At 49.6% G+C, this 13,861-nt stretch overlaps 1 protein-coding gene across 1 annotated transcript in view; it reads right to left on the bottom strand.

Annotated features, from left to right (window-relative positions):
• Window positions 1-2,921: 2,921 nt before the first annotated feature.
• Ttll8 (tubulin tyrosine ligase like 8) overlaps window positions 2,922-13,861 on the bottom strand; it is a 66,843-nt gene continuing 55,903 nt past the window's right edge. Inside the window, exon 14 of the mRNA XM_036208681.1 lies at window positions 2,922-3,959. Within this exon, the coding sequence (XP_036064574.1) occupies window positions 3,871-3,959 (89 nt within the window). The 3' untranslated portion in view covers window positions 2,922-3,870. The remainder of the gene's footprint in view (window positions 3,960-13,861) is intronic.

A 13,861-nucleotide genomic window follows, 5' to 3' on the forward strand; every position in this document is an offset into this window, starting at 1 on the left:
AATAGAGAGCTGGGCCAATTGAACAATTTTAGCTTACACAAACACTTACTGAAAAGCCAATTTGGTACCGAGGAAATGATGTTAACATAAGCCCACATGGATAGGGCATACACGGAGATTTTTAAGAACCACAATTTTTTACTTTCTGTTTGTTCGGATTCTGTCTCCAATAGTCCTCACTGTGAAGAGGGGACAACACGGAGGCTGAGAGGGTGTGGGCTTCTGAGAGGCAGAGAGCTCTGTCACCTCGGATCCCTCCCTTTACTTAGCGTCTCAGAGCCACAGACTCCATCCCACTACCCCTGGCTTCTCTTTGACATCTAGGCCCTAGGGAAGCCAATCCCAAGGCTTAGAGCTCAGGGGCCTTTTAATAAACAGTGCAGGCCTGATCCCTGAGGACTTGAGTCTCTACCTCTCCATGCGGCCTCCATGCCCTGCTCCTCTTGGCATTCATAGATCCCACCGGCCTGATGGCACACCCAGGTTTATCCACTCAGTGAAAATCAATGAAACGTTGGTTTAGGGCTCAGGCTCCGTGAATAAATATCTGCAGAACCCCCCCTGTCTTTTGAGCTCACCTTCCAAGACAAAAGGCAGAGTAATTTGACAATGTAAGAAATCAGTGACTGTTTTTGCATGGTTCTCCTTGTACAAGAATGTGGGGCTGAGCCGGGCGGTGGTGGCATACGCCTTTAATCCCAGCACTCAGGAGGCAGAGGCAGGCGGATCTTTGTGAGTTTGAGGCCAGCCTGGGCTACAGAGTGAGTTCCAGGAAAGGTTCCAAAGCTACACAGAGAAACCCTGTCTCAAACAAACAAACAAACAAACAAAAAATGTGGGGCTGGGCAGTGGTGGTCCACACCTTTAATCCCAGCTCTTGGGAGGTGGAGGTAGAGGCAGATAGATCTCTGTGAGTTTGAAGCCAACCTGGTCTACAGAACTAGCTCCAGGACAACCAGGGCTACACAGAGAAACCCTGTCTCAAAAGACTCAAAAACAGACAAAAATAGCCAAGCGGTGGTGGCGCACGCCTGTAATCCCAGCACTCGGGAGGCAGAGGCAGGTGGATCTCTATGAGTTTGAGGCCAGCCTGGTCTACAAAGCGAGTTCCAGGACAGCCCCCAAAGCTACAGAGAAACCCTGTCTCGGAAAACAAACAAACACCAGACAAAAATAACAAAAAGAATTTGGGGAAACAACGCTGGAGTCAGAAGTGTGAGGCTGTAAATCCATGGGTGTCCAGGAGAGGCTTTGCAGGGAAGTGAATCTTCACGAACCCCTTTTTAGCTGGGCTAATTCCTACATGATGAGGGAGCACCCGCAGAAGTGGGGCAGTACTCCCTGAGTGCCTGTGGGCATGGCCACCTCTGGGCAGGCTGCGTAAGGAGGGAAGTGTTAGCAGGTGGGCTGTCGAAAGCAGCAGGGTGGGGGACTACACATGGACCTGACACCCAGGGGGTCGGGGCTTTGTGCTGGGCACTGGCCCACAAAGGCTCCGTCAACAAGGAACAGACCATTCGTAGTCTAAAATGGACTCTCCCTAGAAGATCAAGGCCCTGGGTTTCGGCTAGTTGCCAAGTCACATGGCAAAATAAGCGTCAGGTCTAGCTGGGTGGAGTGGCATCGTATATCTTTAGTCCCAGCGCTCAGGAGAGAGATAGGTGGATCTCTGAGTTCAAGGCCAGCCCAGTCTACAGAGCAAGTTCCAGGACAGCCAGGGCTACACAAAGAAACACTGTCTGAAAAAAAAGAAAAGAGTTATGCCTGTTCCATCCTGGGATCTGTGTAGCAGGTCCTAAATTGGCTACCTCTCTCACCCTGAAGGCCCTCTCAGCTCAAATCCCTAAGTCCAGCTAAGGACAGGAACTCCCTGCTTCCACCTCTGACCCAGGGAGGCCACTGTACCATGTGAGGGAGAGATGGAAGGCATGGAGAGGGGGTGGATGCTGGGGGATCCCAGGATGCTGAGCCTGGACATGTCTCCGCACTTCATGGCTGTTCAACAGACATCCTAAGGGTGGAGGGCAGCATTCCTGCACAGACCAGGGGAGAACACAGACTGTATCAGGAGGGAACCAACAAAGCATGCTGTGTGTGTTTGTGGCGGGGGTGGCGGGGTGGGGGGGGGGTGGCAGCTCAGGTTCGTGCATCAGAAGCAGGGGCCACAGCTAGGACCCACTGTCTGACCTCACCCTTGTCTAGGGACCCCATCCTTCTACCAGCCTAGCCCAAAGTGCCAGAGCCCACAGAACCAGGCCCGAAATCACCTGGGCCAGACCAGCACTTGGTGGGTGGGGATTTCTGTGGTCACTGTTGGAGCCACACACTGTGCTGCCAGAGAGGCAAGAAAACGGGAAGAGAACAGCCCTGCCTGCCTGTGGCCACAGTCCCTGGGAGAGCAAGTCCAGTACAGCCTCTGTGTGGAAATGTGGTCAGCAATGGGTGTGACAGAGACAACCAGGAAGGCCAGCTCTGAAAGACCCTGCTATACTCTGGGCCCTGCTACAGCAATGCAATCTGGGGTTCCGGTGGAGACTGCTGTGCCTCTGGCAAAAGGCCTTCTAATGATCTCATGGGAATTCCCACAGGAATAAAGAGAATGGAGACCCCTGTGAGTCGACGCTTGTCAGGACTGTAATCTTTACGGCCAGCTCAGACGAGGCTTGGCTGCCAGGTGATAGATACATCTGCCACTCTGTCTGAACGTATCATCCAAATGCCGTGAAGGGGCTGTGAATGATTCTAAGTGGACCTCCTGAGCCCTCACCTCTGCCCCTTGCCACCTTCTCTAGCTTGAGGCCACGGGGACATTGCCCCCCACTTCCCGTCCTCAGCTCATTTCTTGTTCTCGAAACTAGATGTCACACATTGCTACATTTATAAAGAACAGTTTATTTGGCTTACGGTTCTGGAGGCTAGGAAGTTCAAGGGTATGGGGCTAGCAACTGACGCTGGGTGTTGGTGTGTGTCAGATGGCTTGGTAAGATGTCATGACATGTAGAAGGTGTCACATGCAGACTGTACAAGTGTACCTGAGGGAACTTGCCTTTAAAGCAAAGCCAGACTCAAGACAACCTATTAATCCATGAAAGGATTAATCTGTTCACAGGGCCTTGGCAGAGGTCTCCTCTCTCAAGAAGACTGTTGCGCTGGGGACACAGATTCCAGGACATGAACTTTTAGGGTACATGTTCATATAATAGCAGACCTCCAATGTCCCCGATAGCTGGCCCTGTTCACCATGTCAGGACCCCTCATCAGCCTTAGTCTAGGGAGGACTTGGGCCTTTCCCCACGCTTGGGTGTCCATGGGCTGCCTGGTCCCTTGAGCTCCAGAAGGCTCCAAAACTGCACCGTGACACAGAATCTTGAGAGATCCACCTTGCCTAGCACTCATGCTTGAGTGCAAAGCATGGGCACCAGCACAGCCTAGACTCATTGAATAAATAAATAAATGGGCGTCCTGCAAAGGACCCTCCCCGGTGGAAGACACCAAGCAGCAAAGGGGCGACCCTCAGAGAGGAGAGAGGTTGTCATAGTGCCAGCGGTGGCTGCCTTTCCTCTGTTTCATGGCCAGAGCAGGGATTAGAGTTAACAAGCTTATGAATGTCTGCCCAGGGAGTGAGCAGGAGGACTGGGATGTGGGCACAGGAGAGGGTGGGGCTCCACAAGAAATACCATGTTGGCAATCACAATTTCTCTAAAATAGCTCTGTATACAAGGTCCCTCGTCTATGTGTCGGTTCCCGCAGAGACGAGCCATGATCTGGGGGGCGTCTCGGTCCGGTCTTGGTCCTCATCCTGGTCCTCGTCCCGGGCTCCGCCAGCTGCCTGGCCGCCCGCCGCCCGGAGCAGCAGAAGGCGCCTTTTGGTTATCTAGGCGCAGTGAGAGGCTTGCAGGGGCGGGGCGGGCGGAAGCCACAGCAAACTAGGCACGGCGCTTGGTGGTCCCACGGAAGCCCTGCGAGGAAAGGGGCGCTGAGACCCGCCCCGCTGGCCCGACGGGGAACAACCCCTCGGTGCCCTGCCCACTGCGGCGCTCCCGCACTACCCCATCCCACTGCCCCAATCCATCAACTTGTTCCCACTCCCCGATGCCACTGATGCGTCCACTGCCCCATCCCACTGCCCCATCCCACATCCCCCAGTGCTCTGTCACCATCCACCGCCTCGTTCCCACTCCTACAACACATTGCTCCGCCCACTGCCACGCCCACACAGCACAATCCCTCTCCCTCTGGACCTCTGGGCCATCACTCCCCACAACTCACTGCTGCCCGCACTGTTCGACTCACCACTGTCCCGCCCCATAGCCCCTCCTACTTTCCCCGTCCCCAACTCCCCAACATCCACTCCTTCCACAGTCTGGCTGCCTGAGGTACCATAGCTCCTTCCCTACCTCTCCACCCCACCCATCTATTCTGACCAGTGCTGCCAGTGGGGAATTATGCCTCCTGCGCCAGTCACCTCTGCCCCGTGAATCTGAACTCCAGGACCAACATTTCACCGTCCACACCCATTGCACCCTGAGGCCACACCCACTATACTATGAAACCACGCTCATTATCCAAAACACCAGACTCCTAGTTCCTGAGACCATGTTCCTAGGGCAGACATATGTAATAAGGCACACCTGCTTCACATAATTTCTACCCATAGAGCGAAAGCCTAGTGCCAGCAGGCTCCCAATCACACTCACCTCTTGGATGCCACCTGTCTCCTTTACTAGCTTTCAGAAAACCTAGACTTCCTAATATACACACTGGGGCTGAAGAGTAAAGTCTGTAAAGCCAGTAAAGTCTGGGGTGAAGGCCATAGAGGCTGCGGAAGGCCCCATTTTGTCCCTTTCTACCTGCCAACCCCTTCATGGCAAAGCATGGGCAGTCCCAGTCAGGAGGAGAGGGTAGGCTCTGTGTCTCTGCGCTACACTGCAGGGCTGGTCTTGAAAACAGAAGGGAAGGCACCATTCCCATTTGGGGAGGAAGCTGGCCCTATTGAACACCGGAGGGCAGGATCTAGGGCTCACTGAGCACAGGAGGGCTGCAACATTCTCCCACCTCCAGGAGGTTTACCTACTGCTCTTGAAACTGGCCTTTTCCTTCCAGATCTCTGCCCATCCCCTGACTTCCTGGAGGTGGTGGCCAGGGGGAGACCTAGTGTCCAGGCTGTTCCAGGAGACACAGCCCTAGACCTTCATGCCCTGGGTGGAACTGAACGATGAGTGCCTGGCATTGACCAAGATGGGGGTGGGCACAGGGAACCGAGGGATGATGAAGGTATGGGTAACCAACAGTCCTTATTCTGCAACTCTCCAGCCAGTCCATGGAGTAGGGGTCATCTTGGGCAGAGTCCCTGCTCCATGTGTCCCAAGACGTGGACCTTAGGGTGCCAGGCTAGAAGGTGACCAGGAACAAGGCCAAGGGTGGCAGCGGCTTTGTACTTTGTAAAGTGTGTGTCCTCTTGGACAGGGAATGTCAGGAAAGGAGGATGGGCTAGCTCCAATCAAGGCGCCGTGGCAGGGCAAATATGCCTGAGCAACGAAAGGGGCCGGGGCCTTCCTGAGGGAGGTAGTGTGGAGGGGAACACCACCAGACAAGACCCTAGTAGTGGCTGAGAAGGCACACTGAAGGAGGTAGGCCCCTGGACTTGGGGAGGCATCCATGTAAGTGGTCCCGGGAGTCCAGACCAAACCAACGTGGGCAGAAGGTAGGAGAAGCATTGCTGGAAAGCTGTGGAGAAAGCCAACAGAGCAGAAAGCTAGCAAGGTCATGCAGGGCCAGAGGAGGCCTCCAGGGGTATGGGAGACCCAAGGGCATCATCCCTTGGAGGAAAGAGATCCCTGCCCCAGGAAAGCAGAAACCACCAAAGGTTATTTGTACCTCCTCCGCTGCCCCACCCTGACCCTTGATCCTGAGAAGAACTGAGGGAGAGATCCATAAGAGAAGGGAATAGCCAAGTCAGCCTGCCAAAGCCTTATCTGGCTGATGGAGAAGTAGAGAGATGCCTGAGGTGGCTGGGTTACAAGCGGAGCAGACTCTGTTCTATGAAGGGTGAACCCACATCCAGGAAGGAATGCAAATGACCTCTGCTAATAATTTGTTAAAGAAAAGAGTTCATAGCAAACATGAGCAAGTTTGGGTAGATGCTGGACAATGAGACATGGGACAGACATAAGTTCCATAATTCCAAATGCAATGTTGAAAGCATAAGAGGAAAATAAGCTAAAAGATGACCACAAGGTAGGTGTGTGTGTGTGTAATACATATGTGTGGGCATGCATGTGTGTGGTCAGATATGGAACTCAGGACCTCATGCATGCCGCTGGCAAGTTCTCTATCACTGAGCTACAACTGAGCCTAGTAATTTTTTTTTCCAGAGCTGAGGACCAAACCCAGGGCCCTGCGCTTGCTAGGCAAGCGCTCTACCGCTTGTTGTTGTTTTGAGACAGGGTCTCACTTTGTAGTTCCGACTGGCCTGGAACTCACTATAGAGATGGCCAGGCTGGCCTTGAACTCACAGAGATCCCCCTACCTCTGTTTGAGTGCTGGGATTAAGGCATGTGCCACCACAATGCAGCTCAGTGCACAGTTTAAAGGAAATCCTGGGCAATCCAGGATGAGTGAACAAGCCACATTCGTGGACGAATGGATGACTAGAAGGTTGGCAGACTGATGGCTTACTGTAGGACAGGGTGATGACAGTGTTGTTTGTTTTCTCTTTAAAATTTGTACTTTCATTTGGTGTGCACACTGAACCATCCTGCCCACCCTGCCAATGCTGGCTTTCTGAAAGCAGGCAGAGCTGCACAGGTAGAGTGTGCTGAAGGTGTGCTGAGAGCAGGTGGCTGTTGACTGTCTGCGTGGCACTAGTGTGAGAAACAGCTGGAGACCATCCAGTCACCTGAATGTCCCAAAGCTCACTGAGGGATGCTGTTTGAGTCAAATCAAAGCATTCTCCCCTGAGAGTCTGGGACACGTGAACTCGCAGAGGGACATAGGCAAACTTGGAAAACAGACTGGATAAGGCCAGAGCTGTATCTGTGGCATAAGAGGCATTGCAGGGCTGGGTTGTAACTGGATTGAGAAATTTGCCTAGCAGGCATGAAGTTGTAGGTTCCATCCTAGCCTCACCACCACTAACACACACACACACACACACACACACACACACACACACACACACACAGAGAGAGAGAGAGAGAGAGAGAGAGAGAGAGAGAGAGAGAGAGAGAGAGAGAGAGAAGTGTTAGTCAATTGTCAACCATAGCAAGAATGCTGCCAGGGGGAACATCTGGCATGCATGGCTATTAGGCTATCTGGGTAGGAGGGAAAAGTATGACTTTCTTTGTTTTGGAATTTGGTAAGGAGTGTTTTCAGGTACCACTATACCACCAGTGACAGACTATCTAACCTCTAAACCAGGAACACTGAAATGAGAGAAATACAGAAGGTCCGGACGCATGGTTCAGTTGGTGGAGTGCTTGCCTCGTGTGTACAAAGTCCTGGGTTCAGCTTTGCATGAACTGGACATAGTCGTGCATGTCTACAATCCTAGCACTCCAGGAGACAGAGGGATCAGAAGCTTAAGGTTCTCTTCTGCTACACAGAGAGTTTGACTCCAGTCTAGGCTATATAGGATCCTATCTCAAGAAAGAAAAAAGTTGCTGGGTGGTGGTGGTGGTGCATGTCTTTAATCCCAGCACTCAAGAGGTGGAGGCAGGTGGATCTCTGTGAGTTTGAGGTCAGCCTGGTCTACAGAGCGAGTTCCAGGACAGCCAGGGCTACACAGAGAAACCATGTCTTGAAAAACGAACAAAAAAGAAAAAAAAGAAAAAAGTAAACATCAGAGAAAGAAAACCAAGGACAGGTGGTTGATGGGAAATCAGTGGCATCAGTGGTGGATGCTGCAGTGACTCTGCTCCAGTGGCTCTTGTGGCCTGCCTCCTGTGCACATGTGTGCTCTCCTCCCACACAGATCCAGGATGGACACGGGAACAACTGAACACGGTGACTGCTGTGGGATGGTGTCCCACTAGGCCACAAGGCCCAAGTCTTTTTCTTTTTTTGTTTTTGTTTTTGTTTTGTTTGTTTGTTTTTGTTTTTTTGTTTTTCGAGACAGGGTTTCTCTGTGTAGCTTTGGAGCCTTTCCTGGAACTCACTTGGTAGCCCAGGCTGGCCTCGAACTCACAGAGATCCTCCTGGCTCTGCCTCCCGAGTGCTGGGATTAAAGGTGTGCGAAGGCCCAAGTCTTGTCTATGTACTTTCATGGCCTACTTGAGGAGGCTGGTCAGCAACAATGGCCAGGTGGCCTGTCTGGCCCTGACCTGCAGAACCTGTGGAGAAGTTAGCATGTGCTGTCTGAGGCTACACTATGCTGAAATTGTTGTCTGTTAGCAATTGACTTTCAGTAGAGCTCAGCTAGACAGAGGGAATGTAAACATTGAATGCACCGGTTGAAATACACTGTCCATTTTGGATTGAGAAATGTCTAAGGCTCTCAACCTGTAGGCACAGGGGTCGCATATCCTGCATATCAGATATTTACATTATGATTCATAACAGCAGCAAAATCACAGTAATGAAGTAGCAATGAAATAATTTTATAGTGGGGGGGGTCACCACAACATGAGGAATCATATTAAATGGGTCCACAGCATTAGGAAGGTTGAGAACCACTGGTCTAAGGCATGAGATTGGAGAATGAAGAAAGAGAAACACAAGCAAATTCTAACCAAAGTAAGTAACTAAAGTAATGACTAGCAATAAAGTGGGAACGAACAGATGAGTTAGAAGAAATAGGCATGTCCCCTGGGGCGCTGATTGGGCTTAGTAACTGACAGAACAAGGTGACAGGAAGCAGCAGTGCAGGAGCAGAAACATTCCTAAAATACCATAGACAAATCCGACCCTACTCCGGCACTCAGCTCTTGTGCACTTCCCTGGTACTTATTCTGAATGAGATGCTTACAAAAGTTAGCCGACGAAGCAATTGGGAAGAAAGGTCACACAGTGAAGTCACACAGGCAATGGTCTCTGACCAAGCAACAAGTAAGGAAGAGAAGCCCCATGCTAATATGTTTTCAGGAGGAGAACAGAGTCAGCTTGACACGGCCTCAAGTCACCTGTGAGGAAGACTTCTACCGAAGGATTGCCTAGATCAGACTGGCCTGTGGGCATGACCGTGGGAGATTGTTTTGATATTAATTGATGGGGAGGGGGGGGGACAGTACTATTCCCTGAGTCCTGGTCTATATAAGAAAGCTGGCCAAGCCTGAGCTGGAAGGAGCAAGCCAACAGTCCTTCTCCAAGGCCTCTGCTTCAAGTTCCTGCTTGAGTTCCTGTGTTCTGACTTCCTCCAGTGATGGACTACGGCCTGGAAGTGTAAGCCAAATAAACCTTCCCGAACTTGCTTTTGGTCAGAGGTTTGTTGAGAGCAGTAGGAAGGAAACCAGAGGACCCAGGGACCAAAGAACCCACTGTAGTGAAAGTCAGGGATGGTTGAGTTGATACTACTCCAAACTGCTGCAGCATCTTTTTTTTTTTTTTTATTTTTCAGGTACAATTAAATTAGACAGGATTGCTGGTGAGCTGGTCAAGATGGGGTGTGGGATGGAAAGCTCAATAATCAATATTAGAGATAAAATGAAGGCCTCGCTCCATGCTGCAGAGTGGCAAGGTGGCGCAAGGCTAACTTCACATGTGCATCAGACAGAGCCTCACTCTTAGGAGAATAAGGGACCACTTTGGCGAGATGAATGCAGGATAAACTCAGACATGCTCCTAACTAAAGCCAAAAGCCAGCTCTCGGCAAAAGACCTATACATAGAAACGGCCCCATGTGCTAATGTCGAGTTGTGAAAAACCCACAGCCATTATTACATGGGAAAGTCGTCAGAGTAAAAATGGAGTTATTAGCTGGGCAGTGGTGGCGCACGCCTTTAATCCCAGCACTCGGGAGGCAGAGGAAGGCGGATCTCTGAGTTTGAGGCCAGCCTGGTCTACAGAGTGAGCTCCAGGACAGGCTCCAAAGCTATACAGAGAAACCCTGTCTCAAAAACAAAAACAAACAAACAAAAAAGGAGTTATTTAATGTTAAACTACAATAAGGAAAGAGATAGCACTCAGGCTGGGATGCTGTGAAGGAGGAGGTTCTCGCACACAGTACCATCTCAGGATGCTCTGCTGGGACCACAGGCTGGCAGAGGGCTCTAAGACCTTTCTCAGAAAATGTTCCGTGTGCCTAGTCTCTCCACGAACTGACCCCACCCATTACTGGTCCTGACATCACTTCTCATTTTCCCTTTGGAACTCTTTGTCTCCATGACCTTTCTGGTGACAGTGGGTTGCAGCCTGCGTGTTTTATCTGCAATGCTCCTTCCAGGAAGTCCCTTGTCTCTGCATAGTTGTGCTTGTCACTCAGGTTGGCACAGGTGTGTGTGTGTGTGTGTGTGTGTGTGTGTGTGTGTGTGTGGTGTGTGCCCACTCTTATGATGCTGAAGTAATGCACAAAGGCATGGGAGCATCAAGAAAGGAGGGCAAGCTGCAGGTGACATGCTAGTTAGAGATCCACAGGTATTTAGAGAGTACCAGATAAAAGCACCGACTGCTCTTCCCAAGGTCCTGAGTTCAATTCCCTGCAACCACATGGTGGCTCACAACCACCTGTAATGAGGTCTGGTGCCCTCTTCTGGCCTGTAGGGACACATGCAGGCAGAATACTGTATACATAATAATAAAATAAATAAATAAATCTTAGAAAGTACCAGAACTAGGAAGTGGGCTCACCAGCACTCGGGGACCATGGTGCCAACGTACACAACCAACTGTGCTTTCTTTGTTAAAGCCACAAACAACTACAAAATGAAATTCCAAGTATCATTCTTTAAAGAATCAAAGTTTATTTATTAAATATATTTAGAAAAGTATCAACATACATCAGACACTTAAGAACAAATTTAATGAAAAATGCCTATGCACTAAATACTGTATATATAAAGCAACCAAATACCTAAGTAATGTTGAGATACAGCTCGACATAGAATGGGAGTCTCCATTGTGGGGGGCCAGTTCTTCCTAAAGGGAGCTATGGATTTGATACAATCTCAGTAAAAATCTCCAAGATCTTTTTGAAGTTGACAAGCTGATCTTGAACTTTACATGAAAATTCAAAACTCATTGAAGAAAGAAGAAACAAAGGCAGGAAACTTGTATGACTACATTTCAAGATCTGTTTTTAAAATACAGTAATTAAAATAAATAAATAAATGGGTGGCGGTGGCGCACGCCTTTAATCCCAGCACTCAGGATGCAGAACCAGGTGGATCTCAGTGAGTTTGAGGCCAGCCTGGTCTACAGAGCAAGATCCAGGCCAGACACCAATACTACACACAGAAACCCTGCCTCAAAAAACCTAAATAAATAATCAAATAAATAAGTAAATAGAAACAAATAAACAAAAAATACAGTGACTAAGGCAACGTGGAATTGGCATAAAATTGCTAAACGGACTGAGGAGCAGAAGAACCAAAATTCAGGACTCATTCAAGAGTTTTGTTTGATTTTGTTTTTGTTTTTCTTTGGACACAGGGTTTCTATGTGTTCCAGGCTGGCTTCAAACTCTCAGCAATCATACTACCTCAGCCTCCCTAGTGCTGAGATTACAGGTGTACACTATCATGCCCAGTTAGGAGTCTACTCTGTGTGTGTGTGTGTGTGTGTGTGCACGTGTGCATGTGTGCACGCAGGTGCATGTGTCCATGTGGGCATGTGCAGAGGACAGGGATTGGTGTTGGGTATATTTCTCTATTGCACTATCTTTGTTTATTTTGTTTTGAGACTGAACTAGAGGCTCACCATTTCTGCTAGACTGTCTGGCCAGTAAGCTCTGGGGAATCCTCCGTCTTTTCTGCCCTCAGAGCTGAGGTTACAGGAATATTGTGCCATTGTACCTGGCTTTTACCTGGTTCTGGGCATCTGAACTCATGTCCTCATGCTCATACAACAAGCATTTCCCCCTCTGAACTATCTCCCTATCCCCCTCTTATTTTGGCTTTTTAAGACAGGGCCTATGTAGCCCTGGCCAGCCTGAAGCACATGGCAATCCTCCCACCTTTACTGCCCAAATGCTAGGATTACAGGTGTCTGCAGAGAATCTACTCATGACAAAGATGCCCCAGCTCACCGGAGGAAGGCTGTGTTTTTTAATAGTAGTGCTGGAGCATCTGGACACCAGAGCACAAATGAGCCCAGGCCCTGCACCCCACACAGACTCATTCCCAGTGGGTCAGCAAGCCACAGTGTGCAAACAAACGCCATAGGCTTCAAGAAAGTAGCACAGGAGAGCCCTCGTGATGGGGTAGGCAGAGTTATTTTTGAAGGGACACCAAAGCACTAGTAACAGCAAGGGACACTGGCAAACAAATGGGTAATGTATGCCTTCATCACAAGGAAGGTCTGGGGTGTAGTTCTGTGGTAGAGGAACTTGCCTAGAATGGGCAAGGCCCCAGTCAGATCTCCAATACAGGAAGGAAGGAAGGAAGGAAGGAAGGAAGGAAGGAAGGAAGGGAGGGAGGGAAGGAGGGAGGGAGAGAGGAAGGAAGGAAGGAAGGAAGGAAGGAAGGAAGGAAGGAAGGGAGGGGGAAGGGAGGGAGGGAGGGATAGACAATACTAAGGATGGAAAAGGCAAGCCACGGCCTGGGAAGGCAGTTGCCAGCACACGTAGCTGCCAAGTAAACATACAGAATGTGTAAAAAACTATACAGATAAAGCCAAATAAATTTATTTTTGAGATGATTAGAATCATCTTTATTTAATCCTTTTTGACCATTGTAACCTACCAAAGAGCTTCAAACTCCACAGTGATTTTTAAGTAAACATCATTCTTTTGGTTTCTTGAAATCTATAGCTCCAATTAAAAAACAGAAACACCCAACTGCATGAGACTTCATCACGTGAAGTCCCAAGACAGAAAGCAGCCATAAAACAGTAACAAACCAGAGGTGAATGTGTGCACTTGACAGTAAATGAGGATGCATTTGCTAACAGGCTGTAGCCTGGAGACTTGAGGCTTGGCTGCAGCAAACTGGTTACAATGTCAGTTCATAAATGGAGCGGGAGCAGGGTGGGTAACCATAGCTACTGATGTAATGGCTGCAGGTCCAAGAGGGACAGCTTTTATGAGTGTGTCTGTGGAAGGGATTCTGCAGAGCTGATACCCAACTTAAAAACAGAGAAAAGGCTTGGTGAGGTGCCTCGCAGAGAAAGGCACACTGGACATGGTTAGCCATCCAGGGTGACGGTTACTGACTGTCAACTTGACAGGATTAAGAGCCACCTAGGAGCTGGGCAGTGGTGGCGCATGCCTGTAATCCCAGCACTCGGGAGGCAGAGGCAGGTGGATCTCTGTGAGTTCGAGGCCAGCCCGGTCTACAAAGCGAGTTCCAGGACAGGCTCCAAAGCTACAGAGAAACCCTGTCTGGAAAAAGAAAAAAAAAAAAAGCCACCTAGGAGAGTGGTGAAGCGTGCCTCTGACGTGTTTGCAATGGGATTCCAGAGACAGTAGAATATGAGGACTCTGATCTAACAAGTATGCCAATCTTATTCCTGGAGTCAAAAGCTTTTTTTTTTTTTTTTTTTTTTTTTTTGAGATAAGGTCTCACATATTCCAGGCTGGGTTCGAACTCCAGTGCTAGGACTAGGGGTGTGTGCCACCATGCTCTTGGTTTATGCAGTGGTAGGTATGATGCTTCACACTGAGATGTATCACAGCTCAGAGTTAAAGTTAAATAGATTATATTGGGAGGTGCAACCACAGAAAGTGGTACTTAGCTGGTTAGATGCAGGTCAATGGAGGCTTGTCCTCAGG

The sequence above is a fragment of the Onychomys torridus genome, chromosome 16, assembly GCF_903995425.1.
Source record: "Onychomys torridus chromosome 16, mOncTor1.1, whole genome shotgun sequence".
In the NCBI taxonomy this organism is placed as follows: Eukaryota; Metazoa; Chordata; class Mammalia; order Rodentia; family Cricetidae; genus Onychomys; species Onychomys torridus.